This window comes from Delphinus delphis, chromosome 2 (genome assembly GCF_949987515.2).
Source record: "Delphinus delphis chromosome 2, mDelDel1.2, whole genome shotgun sequence".
In the NCBI taxonomy this organism is placed as follows: Eukaryota; Metazoa; Chordata; class Mammalia; order Artiodactyla; family Delphinidae; genus Delphinus; species Delphinus delphis.
The window spans coordinates 79,110,627-79,131,359 of record NC_082684.1 but is presented as its reverse complement, the minus strand read 5'-3'; the positions used below and the strand labels follow the sequence as shown (position 1 = coordinate 79,131,359).

At 35.2% G+C, this 20,733-nt stretch overlaps 1 protein-coding gene across 1 annotated transcript in view; it reads left to right on the top strand.

Annotated features, from left to right (window-relative positions):
* AQR (aquarius intron-binding spliceosomal factor) overlaps positions 1 to 20,733 on the top strand; it is a 107,872-nt gene that overhangs the window by 6,488 nt on the left and 80,651 nt on the right. The window contains exons 4-10 of the mRNA XM_060004951.1: positions 4,966 to 5,001; positions 8,853 to 8,973; positions 11,208 to 11,348; positions 13,053 to 13,121; positions 14,170 to 14,270; positions 16,658 to 16,734; positions 19,922 to 19,986. Coding sequence (XP_059860934.1) covers positions 4,966 to 5,001; positions 8,853 to 8,973; positions 11,208 to 11,348; positions 13,053 to 13,121; positions 14,170 to 14,270; positions 16,658 to 16,734; positions 19,922 to 19,986 — 610 coding nt within the window. The remainder of the gene's footprint in view (positions 1 to 4,965; positions 5,002 to 8,852; positions 8,974 to 11,207; positions 11,349 to 13,052; positions 13,122 to 14,169; positions 14,271 to 16,657; positions 16,735 to 19,921; positions 19,987 to 20,733) is intronic.

Here is a 20,733-nt window from a genome sequence, read left to right as displayed (position 1 = left end):
GATTCTCAACCACCAGACCACCAGGGAAGTCCCTGTGCAAACTATTTTAAGAAACAAGTTTTCGGGCAAAATGAAGACAAGAAGAATCTAAGAATGCAAACAACATAAGTAAAAGCACTTAAAAATAAAAGACCATTTTACTGACATTGATGATTAATGTCAGCATGTGGGATCTTCCCAGACCAGGGCTCGAACCCATGCCCCTGCATTGGCAGGCAGATTCTTAACCACTGCGCCACCAGGGAAGTCCTCTAGTTGTTTTAGCAGTCCCTTCTTGAGCCTGTAGAAGTAGCTTGGGCCAAAGACCATGTTAAGGTTGGTTTGTTTGTTTGTTTTAAATTTGAAGAGAAGTAGGAAACCAGTGAAGCATGATGGTGGTATTTTAAAATTTTGGAGGGAGCAAGAGGCAGGAAATTAGTTAGGTGAATATTGTTGTAGTCAGATTGAAGATAATGATGGCATGGACTAGCATGGAAAGTTGAGATAGAGAAGAGTTACCAATCTGAGAGATAGAAGTGCTTGGTGGTTGGATGTGGTGAACACAGGAAGGGAGGAATCAAGGATGGCTCCAAAATTTTTGGCAAAGGTTGTCAGGTGATTAGGTGCCATTACTGACTTTTGCTGTTGTTGTTGTTGGTGGGATTGGGTGTAGATCACTAGTCGCTTTTGGAAATGTTGAATTTAGCCACTAAAGAGCTATAGAGAGAGATGTAGAATAAGCAGTTGGGTATTTAGGTGTAGAGTTCTGAAGAGAGGATTGGGTTGAGCCTACTTTGTATCAACCACCATTTCAATGCTAAGGGTGCATCAGTGAACATGGCAGATGAAGCCTCTACTCATGAAGCTGTGTTCTAATTCTTATCTAGACAGACAAAATATATACATATATATATAGTATCAGCAGGTAGTAAGTGCTATGAATTAAAGTGGGATTAGGGTATAGCAACAGGACTGCCATTTTAGATTGATGATCAGGCAAAGATCCTCTCTTAGAGTGAAGTAAGTCAGAAAGAGAAAAACAAATATCGTACATTAACACATATATGTGGAATCTAGAAAAATGGTGGAGATGAACGTATTTGCAAAGCAGAAATAGAGACACACACGTAGAGAACAAACGTATGGACACCAAGGGGAGAAAGAGGGGGTGGGATGAATTGGGAGATTGGGGTTGACATATATACACTACTGTGTATAAAATAGATATTTAATGAGAACAGAATTTGTAGCACAAGGAGCTCTACTCATTGCTCTGTGGTGACCTAAATGGGAAGGAAATCCAAAAAGAAGGGGATATATGTATACATATAGCTGATTCACTTTGCTGTACAGCAGAAACTAACACAACATTGTAAAGCAGCTATACTCCAATAAAAGAAAATAAAGATGTCACATTTGAACAGATATGTAACATATGACTTGTTGGTTGAAAGTGGGTATGGAGGAGATTGCCTGAGGAAAGTAAACTGAAGATGAGTGGGTAGATAAATTCTAGGACCCTTTTTTATTATATATTAAGGATATACCAATCTGGAATTTACCTTGAACATTCAGAGCTAGTTCTCTGCCTCTTTGTAGAACAGGGTTTCACTCCAATGGATTGCTTAGGGTTATGGGGTTTTTTTAAATTTAAACCTTTGCTACTAATATTGCATCCTTGAATATAATTAACAACTAAAAGCTGCCGGTGATTTTTAAGTTACGTAGACTTGGCTAAGTCATTTTTAATTGCTGAAAGTAATAACAGTCGTTGGCGGGGCTCCCTAAGTCTTATCACGGCACTCTTAACAGCCGTATTCTCATCTTGTACACATTTAAACACTTGAATAAAAGTGACCTGATTGCATTTTGCCCTCAAATCCTTAAGTTCAAAAAGTTAAATAATGCACCTGTGTAGCACAAAAACTGTAGTGTATATTTAAAAATTTAAATGACCATTTTTTTTTTTAGACTAGTGCCTTGTGGAAGCTGTTTTGCAGAGTTATATGCTCATAGCTTCTTCATTATTGGGGAATGGCTTAATGTAAGATTTATTTACTTGTTTGTAGGCTATCAAAATAGGCAGTTTATAGCCATAAGGCACTCTTAATATGATACATTAAGGTTCTTATAATATACGTTTTTTTGTACATCATCCCTATTTCCCTAGGAGGCATCTGGGAATTAAATCAATCAGTTCTTATATTCTTATGGTATAAATGATCACTTCTAGAATCTCAAAATTAGGTAGATCTTAAAATACCATATTGTTCAGTCCCCATTGTAGTGTGTGGTATATTACACAAATGATTCATATTTGCTATCCTTACCATTATCAGATTTGGTGAATTTGTCTTAATGTATTTTTATCTGTTTGATTTTAAAATGTTAAAAGTAACAGTAATTGTCATTTCTGGAGTGCTTACTATGTGCCAGCTTCTGATCTCAGCACATTGTATATAGCAGCGTATTTATCCTCACAACAATTCTGTGATAGGTACCGTTATCCTCATTTTATGGATGATGAAACTGAGGTATAGAGAGATTAAGTAACTAGCCCAAGATATTTTACCATGGATACAGACAGCGCCAGGTTATTAAATCCTTGTTCTCTGGCTCTTATCCAATACTCTGTTCTTAAATAGGACAGGGTCCATTTGCCCTTTAGGACTCTCTTAACCCACACACTTTGGTATGATTATTAATCCTGTTAATCCATCCAAGTGATTTTTATACTGAAAGATAAAAAAGGGATGACTTTTAGAGCAATTTACTTTTGCCAGTGTTTATATTTCTTTTTATTAAAAATGTTTAAACCTCTTTACTATGAAATTAACAGAAAGCACATAAAATGTACAGAAACATTTAGCCTTCTGAATTTTTACCACCACTGAGGTAAAAAAACCAACCTTTTAGCATCCCACAAACCCTTATGTGCCCTTTGCTATATCATTTAAATATGTAAGTATGCAAACGTGAACACTACAGTTTAGTTTTGCTTGGTTTTAAACTTTAAATAAATGGAATCACATGATATGTACTCTTTTGTGGCTGGCTTCCTTTGTTCACAATTATTTTTTGATTTTTTAATCATCTATTTAACAATAAATCTGGAGTAGGTAGTTCAGAAGTTCATAATGTGAGGGTGTTTGTCAGCCTTTTAACAAACTTTCTGGCTTTCCCTATGTGGTTGCAAAGGGGCTACCACAGCTCCAGACCTCATGTTTTCACACAACCATATCCCAAGAGAGATAGCAGAGGGCAATTATAGCAGCAAAAAAAAACCCCTTTGACTACTCCTCCCCACTCTTTTTTTTTTTTTATCAAATTTAATCATCCAGTTAACAATATGGTTAATAGACCCAATGTATTGTACATAAATTATCCAGCTTTGGGAAGATTTAATGAAATGCATGTTAAACCCTTGACCGGAGTCAGGCTTTACAAAGCATGCTCTCAGTAAATATTGGTAACTTAATAAAATAACCATCCCCAAATCCTTTATTTATATTTCTCATTATTTCTTATACTTTTCATCCTTATCTTTAAAGATTTTCTGGCATAATATCTAGTCTCTAGACCCATTTTTATATCTTATATGTATACCTTTAGTTAAGTTCTTTATCTGTCTCAGAAAGTTTACTGGCAGAAGTGTAAAACCCCCAATTTAATGAATACCACCAAGATTGCTATAAGATTGCATTATCTTGACCCATCAAAACTGATTTTTCACTTGTCCAGTCATCCACAGGAAAAAAAAAAATTGACCACTTCACCTCTTTTGTACATGAGGAAACTGGGTCCCAGGGTGTTTAAAGATGTTGTCAAGGTAACACTAAATCATGACTAGAATACTGATCTATCTCGTGAACCAAGATTTTCTTTCTTTCATCAATGAGGTCCTGTTTGTGGCTGAAGAAATTAAGGGTGCAGGTATTTGCATAGCAGGGCCTGAATTCTGTTGTCTAACACACATGTAAAGTGAAATGCCTGCAGCTGGAGATCTAGAGTGTACAACACAAGCTTTTGTATCCTCTCAGTGGCTTTGCTGGCTGTAGAAGCCAGTGCCTTGGCAGTGTTCTGTCTTTGTGCTATTGCACAGTTAAATCCTTCATTTCATTCTCACTAAAGTTCTGACATTGCTTGCTCAGTGAAACTATTTAAGAGATCAGAAATCAGTGGAATAGGATTTTGACAGGATAATGGTCTCTTGGGGTATTATAAATTTATAATGCATACTGATTTAATTTTCAAAGCTGGAGGCTAATATCCAGTGGCATGGTTCTGGTCTGGCTACTTTATTGTCAATATACAAAATGATAAAACTAAATTAGTGGACGTTTGAACCTACCTTTGGAAGGATACCTTGTAACTACTGCATCATTTATCCATATAAAACAAAACACTCTGATTTTTAAAGTATATAAAGAGATATCTGATATTCCCTCCACAATTTTCTAATATTTTAAACTTAATGTCAAGGCTACAGAAGCCTGATTCCCATATTTGTGATATAGATACATGTGTCCCTTGTGCTTATAGGAGGCCATGATTTCAGCAGAATGTTTTCATTTGATTATTAAATGGAAGAATGTTAGTCAGTGTTTAAGAAATTGAGACAGGCTAGCTTTTGGCAGTTGTGATCTAATATTATGAATATTGATGAGCACTTGTGTTTTGATTAAAATTACTTGGCTTATTAATGTATGTGTTGTATCCTCGTATGTCATGGTGCTGATTGTGTTTGTTATATGGGTAGGATATAAGTAACTGTTCTTAGACAGTTTTTAAAAATAAAGTAAACTATCTGAAACAAAATACAAACAAAAATAAAAAGAAAATTTGCTTTTTTCAATGCATAAATAAATATAATTATTCTGATATGTGAGTCAAAATTAAAACAAGATTCCAAAATACATCTGCATTAGTAACTCAGAAATGTTTATTTTCTCTATTTAAATATTTTTACTATTTTTATATTTTTAGGTTTGCCATCAGAAAGATAATGCTCTTGGAATTTAGGTGAGTTTAAAGGCTTTACTTTGATGAAGTTAAAGATGACAGTGTGACTTAACTTTTAGCTAAGTTTTCTGTACATTTCTGTGAGTGGATAAGAAAATAATTATAAATTTTAAAAGATTTATATTTTTGTGATTGACTTATTTTGGAATACGTGTATGATAGCCTTTGTTTTCAAAGATGATGTTCCATTATTAGTGTAACTTGTATTTTGAGTTGTTTTTCACTAATTAAGATAGTGTGTGCTGAGCAATTTCTGAACTCTTCTTTGGTTCCTCTAGTGATAATGGGAGTAAATTGGAATGCATTCTGTAGCCATTTTTTCCTTCCAGGCTAACTTGTTATTACTAAGCCAGCATTGTTCTGACCTAAGCCACTGATAAATATTTCAGATGAAGAGAATATATAATTTTTAGGTTACAATTTAGATTATATTACAACCAGGTGTGGCCAGTGGGCTGGAAGTAAAAGCCAAGGTTGCTGTTGATGATAGTAGTATCTGCCATTTATTGAACCTTGTGCTAGGCACATTGTTAAACATTTTACATACAGAGCACTTACAGAAACCCTGCAAAGTCAGTATTCTACTCTCCACTTAGTGAAGGAGGAAACTGAGGTCAGAGCAGTTATTTGTTAAAGATAATGCATTTAAGTAATTGGCAGAGGTGGGATGCCAATGTCTGATGCCAAAGCTCATGGTTTTTCCACTTCTCCACACTTCTTGAGGTCTAGTCTGCATCAGAAGTCAGTCTCTATTAACAACTGTTTCTCCCTACATACACTGATATGATCCTCACAAAAAATGTCCTGATGTAGGTGTTCTTATTATTTTTACGGAGAGAAATTGAAGTTTATAGCTATGAATTAACTTGTAAATAGACTCCTACTATATCCTAAGAACTGTATTGTCACTGAATACTTGATCTCATTTAATCCTCATGATAATCCCAGTAAGAGTTTCCTTATTTTATAGAGAGTACTGAGGCTAGAAATTGGGTCCATCTGGCCCTTAGATTAATATGCCCTTTTTATCATATCATGCCATCTTTCAGAAGGAAAGTAAATAAAAATCAAGAGGATGCTGATATATGATTAGGATAAAGCCAGAATTCTATGGTCCTGGCAAATATCAGATACCAAGAGAATTGCAGGGACTGAAGGAGAAAAGCAGCAGAGCATATTGAAGGCATCAGTGACAGTGAAAGTTTTTTTTTGTTTTTTTTTTTGCGGTACGCGGGCCTCTCACTGTTGTGGCCTCTCCCGTTACGGAGCACAGGCTCCGGACGTGCAGACTCAGCGGCCATGGCTCACGGGCCCAGCCGCTCTGCAGCACGTGGGATCCTCCCGGATCGGGGCACAAACCCATGTCCCCTGCATCGGCAGGCGGACTCCCAACCATTGCGCCACCAGGGAAACCCAGTGAAAGATTTTTAATAACTGAAAAAGGGGGTTGTTACCTTCCAGGAACTTTTATGTATAATAATTTCTGGGTTAGAATGCCATTTTCTCTGTGCCAGCCTCCAGACATAATGAGTCTCAAGTTTGTAATAGAGATAATTGATGGTCTCTTGCTAGAGTGAAAACTGAGATGGCATGGAGGAGGTGCCTGGGTACAGGAGAGTGAACTGAATCTTTGATGAAATGCGTAAGAGGGACGTGTTATTATATAGATTACATTTGCTGTGATTGCCAAAATAGAATCAAGGAATTATTGAACAATCCTTACGTTTGGATTAAAGAGATGTAGTTTGGAGTCAGTTCTGTATCATGTATATCATGGAGATAACTGCATCATCTTGGGCAAATCATTGACTCTAATATTTTCAGATTCATCATCTGAAAAATGTAAAGAATAGGTTTGGAGTTTGCTGTGTAGTCAGATAATACCCAAGACATTACTGTTAAAAACTCTGGCAAGACAATGATATCTGTGGGGCATCTGGCAGGAACAAATATGAAGATACTCTGAAAGGACATGTATTCCAACTATACTGCAAAAATATCCTACAGCTAAAAGCCTGGTAAAGATGAGTTCAAACTCCCAATTACAAAGCACATTAAAGCAAGATTTAGTTGAAACAATAAAGAATAGGATTAGATACCCCCAGAAAATCCCAGGTAATTATATAATTGATACACACTGTCCAATCATGTTTAAAATTATTATGGGCATAATAGAACACATAGAATATGTGAACAAGAAACAGGACACTAAAAATGGACAGTTTGGGGGAAAATGAAAATAAAAATCATTGAAATTTAAAAACTCAATGGGCAAATTAAATAGATGAGACACAGCTAAAGAGGGAATTAATGAATGGGGATTTAGAGCTGAGGAAATTAACAAATAATAGCAAAGTGAAATAAAGATGGAAAGTGTACAAGGCAATTAAGAGATCTAGATGCTAGAATGAGAAGATCCATTAGGAGTTTCAGAAGAGATTTAGAGAGAATGAAGGAGTGTCATTTTAGAAGAGATGATGGCTAAGAATTTTCTACAGTTGAAACATATGAGTCTTTTAGATTCAGGAAGTATATATAGCAAATTGTGAACAGAGGAACAGTGACAGGGTAAAGATCTTAAAATCTGCTAGAGAGAAAAAGACAGATTACTAAAAGAGGAAGAAGAACAAATTGATTGTAGACTTCTCAATTGTAATGATAGAGAAGATAGTAGTATGAGACTAGTACATAGAAAAAAAGTAGAACTATCAACCTAGAAAGAATTCTATCACCAGCTAAACTGCCATGAAATGAAGAGATTTCAGACAGATTCACATTAACAGACTTGGTAATGGAAGTTCTAAAGGGCATAATTCAGGGAAAAATTTAAGCTTATAAGAAAAGAATGATACAAAGTTTCATGCATTTTATTTATGAAAGAGTAGTCTCTAACTTGGAGCCTTTTGGCCATTGTTTAGGATAAAATACTATTTACCGGTTTCTAGGCTCTTGCAAATTAAGCAAGAATGATTGCTAAAGATAGACCCATAGAAATACCAATGTGAGCAGACCTTTGAAGAATAAGAGAAAGTAGAAAAATTATATGCTATAGCAGAATCTAAAATGCATAACTCTGCGTGTGGGTGCAAGTATGTGCACGTGCACTGGTAACCAATTGAAAAGTAACACGTGTGGAGTGATTTAAAATGGGAACAAAAAGTCCTTTTGTGCATTAGTGCTTGAGAGTATTTTACAACCCCGTACAGTAACTGATGTTTATAATTACTCTGAATAAGAAATGGCTAAGCTTTGTTTTAGAAATCAGAAATACTTACTTTGTTTAGGAATATTTTCACCAAAGTCTTAGAATAAGAATTTTGGCATCTTGAGGGGGAAATGCCAGTTACCTTGAAAACTGACTTATGTTGAATACCTTGTAAATTAAGTAACAAATCCTCTTTTTGATTTGTTAAGTCTCTTAGTTTCCAGAAATCATTTGGTCCTGATGTGAGTTCATGTTAATTTCTCAGATACATTTCTCTGTGAAGCTGCCCATCATATCATTCCATTTTAGAGCTGATACTTGCCAGATATTTTTATTTTTTACTCCACGAAATGCCTTAGATAAGGGAATATCCAGTGCTCTAATGGTGATAATTATATATGTCAATAACCTTTGAGGTCTTCCTGCTTTAAAAGTATAAGACTCATTCTCCAAAGCCACATTTGCTACATATGTTTATAGTAGGTAGCACTGACCTACATTATAGGTAAATTTGTGAAGGATTCTCAAACTATAAATATTGATTTTGAAAAAGTTATAAATAATTAGGCTTTTTCAGGGGAGTGATATATTACAAAGAAGTGGTGGTAACTAATGAAATATTCTATGCCTTTTCATTCTTCCACAGCCAGTATCTTGAAAATTACCTCTGGATGAATTATTCTCCAGAAGTGTCCAGCAAAGCCTATTTAATGTCAATCTGCTGTATGGTGAATGAGAAGTTCAGAGAAAATGTCCCTGCATGGGAGGTAACAGATTTAAATTACTTCATAGCTTTCTTACTGTGCTCACTTAAGCCATTACAAAGTAGCACACTTTTTACCAATAATAAATAATGTTTTTAGAACAGAACTTTATCCAATAATAAATTAAATGTTGAGAAAAAGAATGGGTGTATGAAAAATAATATTAGATTTCTTTCGGTTTCAGTACTTTCTTTAAACTAATTTACTGTGAATTGAAAAATTATGAATGTGGAGTTATTTTTCTGCTTTGAACTTAAAACAGAGTGGCATGAGTTATAAAGACTTTTACATCAGATAAAGTCAAATTTATATTAAGTAGCACAAACAGATAATGCTTAAATGAGATATTTTTCAGTGTCTTGTTTCACAGCAGGGGGTATATATTTGTAGTTTTATGTGAATAAAGTAGTGTTTCCAAAGTTGAGACAGATATATTGTAATTTCAATTTTCTCTTTGTCTCTGATTTGGGATCTGTTTTCCCTTTTTGACATTTCTAATAGACTGACATTTTCTCTTTGTGCTACTGTAGTAGAGGCTTGATCAGCTAGTAGAGGTCCAAAATTTTGGCTTTCTTTGGCCACCATGAAATGGTCAGCTTATCAAAAGAGTTTCTTCCCCTCCAGTCATACTTTTTTAAATAAGGAAAGGCATGGGTACTTGTCATCTCTTTTGAGGGGATGGTCTCCAAAATGAAAAGGTGTTAACATTCTTTAAGATAAAACCATGGACACTTCACTGAAATATTCATTAAGTGACAACCATCATATGGCAGATTAGAACCCAGAGTAAACTAAGGGCCTTGTGTCTTATTGAGAGATCTTAGGGATTTCTTGAAGTTGCTTCGAACTACCAAAGGAAGGGAGAGGGAAGCCAGAGAATGACTTGATCAGTTTGCAGGTTATAAAAACCACTTTGGTGATTAGAGCTTGAAACAGAGAAAAGACAATACAGATAAAGAGAAGAGGTTACACACAGGTTTGGAAAGTAGAATTGATTAGACTTGATAATTGAAGTAGCTTTAGCTGGGAGAGGTATTATTTCCAATAACCTTCCAGGCTTGGGCAACTGAATGTAAAGGATGAGAGTGCCATTTACCAAGATAGGTAGAAGAGGCTTGAGGAATACTTTGGAGGGTACAAAATTATTGAATTGAGTTTTGGACTTACTGAGTTTAAATTGCTTTTGCAATATCTAGGTGAAATTGTCTAGTAGACAAAGGAATCTAAGGGTCTAGAGAAACCTGGACTGAAAATGTGTATTTAGAATCGTTAGCATATGGTAGTTGAAGTAATGGGAGGGGGAAAAGAAGAATGAGGCTAGAACCCTAGGAACACTGGTCTGTAAAGTGACAAAGGAGGAGGAGCCTTCAGCACATTGAAAAGGGGTTGAGTGTTGGTAAGAGTCCTTTGCACTTGACAGCTGTAACAACTTCAGGGAGTGCTGTGGGTGGAAACCCGTTGTAGGGAAGTAAGTGAAACAGCTAGTGTAGGCCACACATTTGGAGCACATGCCTATGAAAGAAGGGAGAGGTAAGTAACAGAAAGGAACTAGGTGGGGAGGCAGATCACAGAGAGGCTTGAATATATTTACATTATTTACCTTTTTTTTTAACATTATATGTTAAGAGTAAAGAGAATATAAAGGAAAGGCTGTCTTTGAGATTAGAGTGGGAAGACTTTAGTTTTTGCTAAAGATGTTGTTTCTTTTGTTTAAATTAGAAGAGTTAAAACACTTTAGATCTTTAATAAGAAAACAAAGCCTAAGCTAATTACCAGCCTAATCCTTGAAGAAAAAATAAAGGAATTGAAGCCATTATTTTTTTTTTTTTTTGTGGTACTCGGGCCTCTCACTGTTGTGGCCTCTCCCGTCACGGGGCAACAGGCTCTGGACGCGCAGGCTCAGCGGCCACAGCTCACGGGCGCAGCCGCTCCGCGGCATGTGGGATCCTCCTGGACCGGGGCACGAACCCGCGTCCCCTGCATCGGCAGGCGGACTCTCAACCACTGCGCCACCAGGGAAGCCCGAAGCCATTATTTTATTAGCTGAACGGTTCTGCAACTCTCACATAGTCCTGCCAGAAACCTATATTTGACTTGCTACCGTTAATAAGAAAGCAAATAATCTTTTTGTAATTATTAGGTATTGTTAATGGACTACTAAAAAGTCCACCAGTGTTTGCTTAAAGGAGAAGAGGTGAGCAAGCCATTTCAAAATGAATTTTTATTTCTCTTTTCAGACTTTTAAGAAGAAGCCAGATGACTTCCCATTCTTTTTCAAGTGTATCTTGAAAGCGGCATTAGCTGAAACTGATGGTGAATTTTCACTCCATGAACAGACAGTCTTATTGCTTTTTCTTGATCATTGCTTCAATAGTTTGGTAATTTTTCTTTATCTTTTGGGGAAACGTTCAAGTTTTCTTGTTCTTTTCAGTTGAATGTAGATGAGATTACCTCTGTAGCCAACTCTTCATAGTAGTGGGGAATGAGGATAATGCTAACAGCTTGATTTCAGCCCCTTCTCAGTAAAATCTTTTTATAAGATCTGTTTGCTTAATAGATTTAGACTTGATCACTCCTTTTCTCTATCTAGCCTCTAAGTAAAATGATAATAAGAGCTGAAGTTCTCCAGACGTAGAGCAGCAAAGGGTCTAATATTAACATTGAGTAATGAGATCTGTGTGTGTAAGCTATACACAGAAACATGGTTTCATTACTTCTCAGTCATACTTCATGCAGAAGCTGGCAGCTCAGCAGGAGAGTTATGTTTTGAGTTGACTGTGTAGGGGTGGTTATGGGTGATCTTTGAAAGTCTTTTGGGTTGTGTATGACACTTTTCATTCTTCATAGGATTATCTTCTAAAAAATTAATATTTACCGTAATTACTATTTCACTCGTGCTTCTCTACTGTGGTTATCTGAAGGTATATACCTATTTATTTAAAGATAGGTGCTTCTGAACTGATAGTGCATTTAGACCCATACAGGAGAATGCATGGGGTTTTTTCTTTCCCTGAAAACAGTCTTGGTAGATGGATGATTATTATCTGTTTCCATGTAGTACCTCACACGGATCTTGTAAAGACATAAGAAAAAGATTTATGATATGTCACTATTATCTCTTTAACATTTATTAAATTAAACAAAGCAAATATAAATAGATGTGATTCCTTGTCAGCAACTGAACAAAACCAAGATTTAATTAGTATTAGTAGTTTGGTGCTAGGTTTAATTAACTTAAAAGCTAGCTTATTATTGAAATACTTTATTTTTTCCAGCTTACCATCAGTTCTCATTATTTGAGGTAGCTACGCTCTATAAAGTAGCTGCGAACACTGAATTAGCTATAACTGAACCATTGCTCTTGGGGAAAATACAGGGTTAGGTTCATGCAAGCCTCTGGTCACAACAAACTGATCAGCGTATAACTCTTTTATGTGTTCCTGTTTAAAGTCACCTTATGTAATATATGTTGTTGAATCATTAACATTGAACTCGTGGTCAACAGTGCTGTAACTTAAAACAAACCTTATCTAACACACATATTTCCTCTGTAAGGCACATCACAGCCTTCTAACGCCCAGGAACACTGGACGACACTTCAGTCCTGTGCTTGGGGCCATTTTAAATAGCAAAATCACCAACAAAAAACACAATAATGTGAAAAAAGTAGCACTAAATAGACCAAAAAAAGATGCTAGTGTATAATGTGAGAGCTGAAGCAAGAAGGCAGAGCATCACCTTGTCCAGCCTCAGCTGGAAATGTGTGTGTCGGGCAGCTCACGTTTTTCTCTGCTCTGTGCTGACAATGAATGACAACAAAAGCTTTGGGAATATTGAATTGGGGATTACAAATACATTTTTGCAGGTGGATGAGTTTACAAATATGGAATCTACAAATAATGAGGCTTGACTGTATCTTTTTTAAAAAGTATTGAACTTCTTAATAATAAAATATCATTCATTTGAAAATACTGATGGCATGTTTTCCCCCAGGACTTAAAAAGGCAGTACGCGCCTTATGTAAAGACTTAGGTTAAAGTGCTGGTGTGTTTATATACTTGGTTTCTTCATGCTTTAAACAGGAAGTAGACTTGATACGGAGTCAAGTGCAGCAGCTTATCTCCCTTCCAATGTGGATGGGCTTACAGCCTGTAAGTATCTAATTTCAGAAACTTACATATATTTATAAGTGGAACATGTGGTTTTAGACTGTGTAGCTTTAATATGGATATAAAATGGTAGCTAAAAGTCCCCTTTCCTGCTTACAAAATTTGTCTAATTTACTATGCATTAACTTATCATAGATGTAGTTTTTTCCGTTTTAAAGTTTTTATATGTAAGCTAGCATACGTTTCACCTGATTTCATTATTGTAAGGTGAAATAAGGTGATATCTATTGTGCTCAGAGAGGAGTTAATTTAGTAAAATATTATTACTCGTATATATGTCTTTGGATGAGACTAAATACAGACTTGAATTTTTTATTTTTCTTGATTGGAATGTACATACAGCTATAGGAGAAGATCAGAATTATGTTTAGTATTAGCAACTTCATTTTTCTCATCAAATTCTTGTTGGATAATATGTGCCAGTATTATCAGATCTTAGGGAATAAAGTTAAAACTATCAAATTTCAGGCTAATACTGTATTCAGAATTCCATTTCCTGCTCTTGGGTGGTTTTGTAGATGCCCAGATAGGCAGGCTCATTCATAGGTACAGTTGATGAAGGTGAAAACAGGCACGTATAAATAATTAATACTAAGTTAAAAATAGATAAGTGCGGTAAGAAAGAATGTGGCGGTGTGGGCATTTCCTTATTGTGATAGCTCTTTTATGTTCGTTGTTTCAGACCCTTTTTTTGAACTTTAATGCTCCTAAATGTTAATGCTCATTTTTCAAATTAAAGTCCTTAATTTTAGAAATCAGAAAAAAATGTATTATTGAGCTTAAAATCTTGACTAGAAAAGGCAGTTTCTTCTGTCTTATTTTTTTCTATTAACAAGTGTCAGAATTGAACAGTTCTTTAAAATATAGGTATTCGTTTCTTAGTTTTCAGGTTTTGTCATGTTGCTTTCTGGTTTTATCCCATTGCTCTATATTATATCCATACATTAGAAAACTACCTAATAGTTGATCTAATCTTTATCCTTGTAAGCTTTGGGGTTACTGATAATTTAATGTCACATCACTCTTTCAGGCACGATTGGAATTAGAATTAAAAAAGACACCTAAACTAAGAAAATTCTGGAACTTGATTAAAAAGAATGATGAAAAGATGGATCCAGAAGCAAGAGAACAGTATGTTGCCAAAGCTTTGTTCCATGTTGGTTTCTTATGCTGGGTTGTGAGTCTTAGATATTGCTGACTTGATTTGTTGTTTCCTTTACATACTGCTGAACCAAATAAATGAGTAAGAAGCACTTAGACTGTCATAGGAATATTTTTCTCAAAGGTCCAAGGGAGAAGCCAAAACTTCACCATGTTTTTCTCCTTTCCCTTATCTCTGCTCCAGTCATAAGTGTATCACTGGGTCTTCCCCTTGCCTGTTGTCCATCATAGTCCCTGTCGTGGATGGTTCTCAATTTTCTCCACAGTCTGCAGGCTATCATTCCAACTTATCTTTCTTTTTCTTACTCCTGCACTCTTAACAATGACTAATACACTCCATTTTATACAGTCATTCATTCCATAAATATTGAGTGTTTATTATTTTGCTGAGTACTATTATAGGTATAGGGGTTGTGGCAGAGAAGAAAATGGAAAGTAATTCCTGCTCTTGTGGAGCTTACATTCTAGTTGGGGAAGGCAGCAAATAACAGATGAATTATATGGTATATTATATGGTGGTCCATGCTAAGGAGAAAAATAAATCAAGTATAACAATTAAGGAAGCAGATGAGGGTTGCAGGGTATTTCAATAGTAAGTATTACCAATTGGATAAAAGTCTAGTAGCAATTATTTATTTCATCAAACAAAGTGCTGTTAGTAGGACACAGGGGAAGAATCTGTATACTCTAAGAGATTTGTTCCGCTCTCTCTTTGAGGCTAGCTGGTCTAACTGTGTTCTTGCCTTATTTACTCTCTGACTCTTCCAGCAGTGATCCTTTTTCTTTCTTCATCTTTAAGTGCTCTTTTCCACTCACTATTTTTTCCCTTTGCTTATATGCTTAGGACTCGCTTCCCTTGGGCCTATGATAACTTCTTCTGACTCTTATTTTTTCCTCCACTTAGGAGAGTAGTCTGTATACACCTGTAGATAGTAACTGAAGTCATGAGTATGAGTGAGATTATGTAGTGAGTATGTAAACTATGAAAAGAGGGTTGAGGACAAAAAGAAGTGAAGCTTGGAGTTTTGCTGGTGATTACTGAAAATGCGAAGAACTGAAAAAAGCTGGATATCAGAGAAACAAGTTTGGGAGTAAGGAGGTGAGAGCTATAAGGACAGGATATTAGGGTCAGAATAGGAATATCCTTTCTTTAACTTCGAACTCCAGTCTCATCTCTTCCATGGTATCTTTCTAACCAATAGCCTCTTGATTGGGCTAATTACATGATATCTTTGCATTATTTGACTACTTCTAAAAAATTTAAACTCTCTCTTCCCGTTACCTCAATATGATTTAATGCCAAATCGATAGACTATTCATTGTTTTGTAAACATTCCTTCCCTAACTACCCTTTCCACTCTACTCCACTTAATTGAAGGGTAACCTTCTAAATGCTCTTCCACACCAACTACTTTAGGCCACAGTGCTTTCTTCTTCTGAACTCCTAAAACAGACTGTGTTTCTTATTGAAACATCAGGTCTTTTCATAATGATTAGACTATGTATAGTTGTTTAGAGTATAGGTTCTACAATCAGACTTAACTAGGTTTCACACTCACCTGCCGTGTAAATTTGGGCAAGTTACTGTACCTCCTTGAGCCTCAGTGTGAAATCAAGACAATAGTACCTGTTTCGTAGGACTGTCGTCAGTATGAGACTGTTTTGTATGATGTACTTAACACAGCTCACATCCTGGCACAGTAAGTGCTCAGTTAATGTCAGCCAGTTTTATTAATGCTGGCTTGTGCTATTAATTATATTTTATGACTTGTCATTTCAAGTATATTTTAGTCATTCTCCTCCTTTTTATTTCCACCAGGACTGGCATAATCAGTTGTAGCCATCCAGTACCTTATGATTGTTTTTTGATTAGTTGGTACATAGTGCATCTTAAATTAGTAATGAGTAAAAAGTTGTTTTTAAACTAACATTTAATTTTTATACATCGTAATACTCTGTTTAATAGTTTAAACATATTAAAGTATGTAATTGCTTATCTCATTTTAACTACATACTGAAATGTTAGATTTTTTATGTTTCAAGAGCAGACTGTAAATGAAATTTTGAAAACTTTCTAGTTCTGACCTTTAAATCACAAGTGAAAACTTTTACAGTAAGAAGATAGAGATGCTTTCTTGGCTGGTTTATTAGGCCAGTAATGAGGCTCTTCTTTTCTTCATGTAGTGCTGTATTTACATTCAAAGAAGAAGCTGTGTGTTTAAATTATGGTCCTCATTTCAGAGAGAAATGGAACATTTTGAACAGTGTAAGAAAGGCTGTTCAGCATTTAAATTTTACTTTTGAAATAATTATTTCTCAAAAATAATTTGGTCACTGTTTGTTCTCTCTGATTTTAGAGCCTATCAAGAAAGAAGATTTCTTTCACAGCTCATCCAGAAGTTTATCTCTGTGCTGAAATCAGTTCCACTTTCTGGTAACTATCTTCCTCTTCTCAGCTCATTTGTGAAGTTACCATTTAGATTCCCATATAGTATTCACTAATCTTTAGTCTAAAAACTGCTCTCAGAGTGATTTTAAATTATATTGACAAGGGGTTATGTCCTTCCCCTTTCAAATAAGTTACCAGTCTGAGTATCGTGGCTGCCTTAGAAATTCACCTAATTTAAGGGCACCAGCATGGTTATTAAAATGTTCATTTATTTATTTTTGGAGCTTGCTTATAAGCCACAGGTCCTGAACAAGGTTCTGGGACATGGTGAACAAGACAATCACAGACCCTATCTACATGGCATTTACAATTTGCTGAGTAGTGTTTTCAAGCAATATCAAATATTGTTAGGAGGGGAAGAGGAGAATTATTTTGAGATGAGCTACAAGATGAGATGGGAAGGATTTTCCTCCATCGTGGCCCCCATTTATTGGTGAAACATATATAAATATATGCTATGTAGAGTATAAATTTCAAAATATATCATGATTATACTGTATATAGATAGGTGTGTGTGTGTGTGTGTGTGTGTGTGTGTGTGTGTGTGTGTGTGAGTGTGAGTGAGAGACCTATGTACCAGGAAGAGCTAATTACATTATTCTGGGTTCGCAAGTTCTTTATAAGCATTTATGTATGATATGTCATAGGTTGTTAATATTTTATTTTCTAACTGGAATATAATCTAAGAACAATGCTATAGGTGTACCATATTTATATGCACCAGAGATTATAGCATATATATGAATCAGATTGTAGCTTTGTTTAAACTGAAATACAACAATTATTTACTTATAAATGTTGCTGCCCTCCCCCAAGTAATAGTTTACAATGGAAAATCACACCTGTAATTCAGTGACGAGTAGATACTAATGCTATAAATGCTAATTTATGGTACCTGATTTGGGGCATAATATCAGTATTACTACCAGCATCAGTATAAAGAAAAAATTGTCATATGCTTGTAATCTATGTCACTTAATATTTGTGTATTTAAATCTTTCAGTTAAGAACCTTAAACCTGGAAAGAAGACTTAGATTTGGTTTCCTTGGCACAAATAGTAATAATGAGAACCAGTAATGTCTGTAACAATTAGGGTCATAAAAATTGATGTCATCTTGGGAATTCCTTCATGGTCCAGTGTGTAGGACTCAGTGCTTTCACTGCCGTGGGCCTGGGTTTAATCCCTGGTCGGGGAGCTAAGATCCCACAAGCCACGCAGCGTGGCCAAAAAAAAAAAAAAATTGATGTCACGTAGAAAGGTTTGAAAGTCAAGTAAATACAACAATATAGGACCTGCAGTAATTTTAACATCCTATAAACTACTAACTGTTGCCGTTGTCATAATATATTGTCAGAAAAGAAAATTTCTTAGATTGATCTTGAGCTTTAATCAAAATTTGTTAACTTTCTGGCAAAGGAACCAACAAGGTGATGAAAATAGTGTGCCAGTTCAGAGAGGGCATAAAAACAGATAGAATATATAGTTAGGAAATAGAAAACTAATTTATAAAAGAGTAAAAAAGATTGTGTGTAGTTTCATTTTACAGGGTCATTACAGACAACCTGTCCATATCAGTTGTTATAAAGGAAATCTGTATAGGGTGGTCTGAGATGTCAGGACGGCTATCAGAAGAAAGGAAAAATACACAATACACATAAAAAGCAAACAATAAGGATATATTGATGTCTGAAACTGAAATAACAGGGCTTCAGCTCTGAAGAATTATGCCTAGTAGGGCCAATTAGTGTAAAAATATGCTGTTTTATCCACCAGAACTCAGAAATTGAGTACCAAGCATCACGTTCTAATTTTAAATAGGCCATTGCCAGTAATTTTCTCAAGCAATAAATAAAAATACAAATACAGCTCTTGTTCACTTTTAAAATTTTGGACAAAATTATTTTCCTTTGACAGTAATAAGGAAGAAAAGATACAACAGAGGACCGATTTGAATGGATTTAATTTAAAAGTCGCTCCTTTAAATTCTTTAGTTTTAGTGGCTGTGTGACCTAGACTATGTCTCAGAAAACCTGGATTCCAGTTCTAACCAGCCATTACTTTGTTCTATACTTTTATCAAGTTATTTTCCTCTGGTCCTCAGTTTCTTACCTGGAAAATGAAGAGGTAGTACAGATGTTCTCTGAGGTCTTTTCCAGCTGTGAAATTCTATAGTTATGTTATTTTAGGGTTTGGATTATGGGCATGTGTTAGTTACAAAAGTATTCATATTTCTTTCTTCACATAAAGCCTTCTATTTTCCTGTATGCTACAAGTAAAAGAGTGGATTTACTTAAGCATTTGTAGGATGCCTTCTACAGGTCTAGCACTGGTTTATTTGCTGCTGGGAGTCCTTAGCCTAGGGACCCTGAAATTATCTCCTCTTCAATTGAAACAGTCTTGTCAGGTTGGTTTCAGCTGGTAAAATAGCAGAACATTTTCTGACATTAGAAAAAAAAGACATTTGTAATCCGAAGGCATGTCATGTCACAAGGTTTGTAATTCTTTTAAAAACAAAAATGTTTTTAAAAATAGTACATTAATGCTCATGAATAACACAAGATAGTGATTTAAAAAATATTTTATTGCTCTACGTGTCATTGACATTTTAATGTCAGTTAATACATGTACAGTGAAAAAAAGTCACAAAAATTGTCCCTTTGTATCTTCCCCACCCATTTTCTGTGCATTTTAAAGAGAGATATATATATATCTTTGTGTGTATACAGGTACACATACGTGTATGTGTTTATGCATATGAAAGAAATTCTAGATGTTTAGTATGTGAAGAAAATAAGGAAAGTAGGTCAATAACTGAGATAAAACTGCCTTTCTAGTTTTTCTATTCAATTTTTTTCAACATCTAATCACTTGGTACACATTTTTAAAAATTAACACTTTAAAAATATTTTTGCACGTCTGATTTTTAAAATGTTTCTCTCATCTAAGCTGCATTTTTCATTTTCTCATATTTATAGAGCTTACTGTAAGGGTAAGGCCTGCCCTTTTTGAAATACATGTGAGGTCTGTGCTCTGAACCATAGTTAGTCCAATCCTGATGAATGAGACAAATAACCTTGTTTAAATAACTAAATAACTGCCAATTTTAAGATACAGTACCATAAAACGCCCTAAGTAAGAAAGTTTTAACATGTTTTCTCTGTTATGTCTAGAACCTGTCACTATGGACAAAGTTCATTATTGTGAAAGATTTATTGAACTTATGATTGATCTAGAGGTAAGAAGTGTGCAGTGACTTCTGTTGCATAATCATTAAGGAGGCTAAGATTAAGCCTGTGACTATATATGAAATACTTCTTTATCACCTCAAACTGGCCTTAGTTTGTTTGTACCTATTTCAAAATGTCTTATAGAGAAGAAAGTCAAAAGTGATTGACCCTTGAAGTTTTCAGATGACTGTCAAATGGCTGCATTTGTATAAAAAACATTATTTAGTGTAGTTATTAAACACGAGTCCAGCAATGGCAATTTATTTTGTGTCATATTTAATACCCCTACGTAGAGTTTTAAAAAGGGCTGAAGTTGTAGATTTATGGCCATCGCTTTAATCATCTCACTTTTCTAAATGTGCCTAATATTATTGATGAAGAAAGATATAGCTGCTTGCTATAGTCAATTTTTAAAATTAAGATTTTTAAAAAAGATTTCATGCTACTGGGTGCAAGATTTTGATACAGAGTTCAGATGCAGAGTTGGTATAGTTCAGATTGAATTCATTTCCATTCCTTTCCTCTCCCTCTTTAATGCAGAAAATTGAAAGAAAATCCTTTCTGTTCATTCCTTATCAGGAGAGCTAGGGTGGTTTCTAGACATGAGGATTAGAGTATTGGACTCGCAGTCATTCGTGAGATCTTCATTGAGATTCCAGCTCTGCCAGTAACTGTAATCTCTGAGGATCTCAGTAACCTCCCCTTTAACATGAGGGTATTTGACTAGATTAGTGGTTTCCAAACTGTGATTGTCA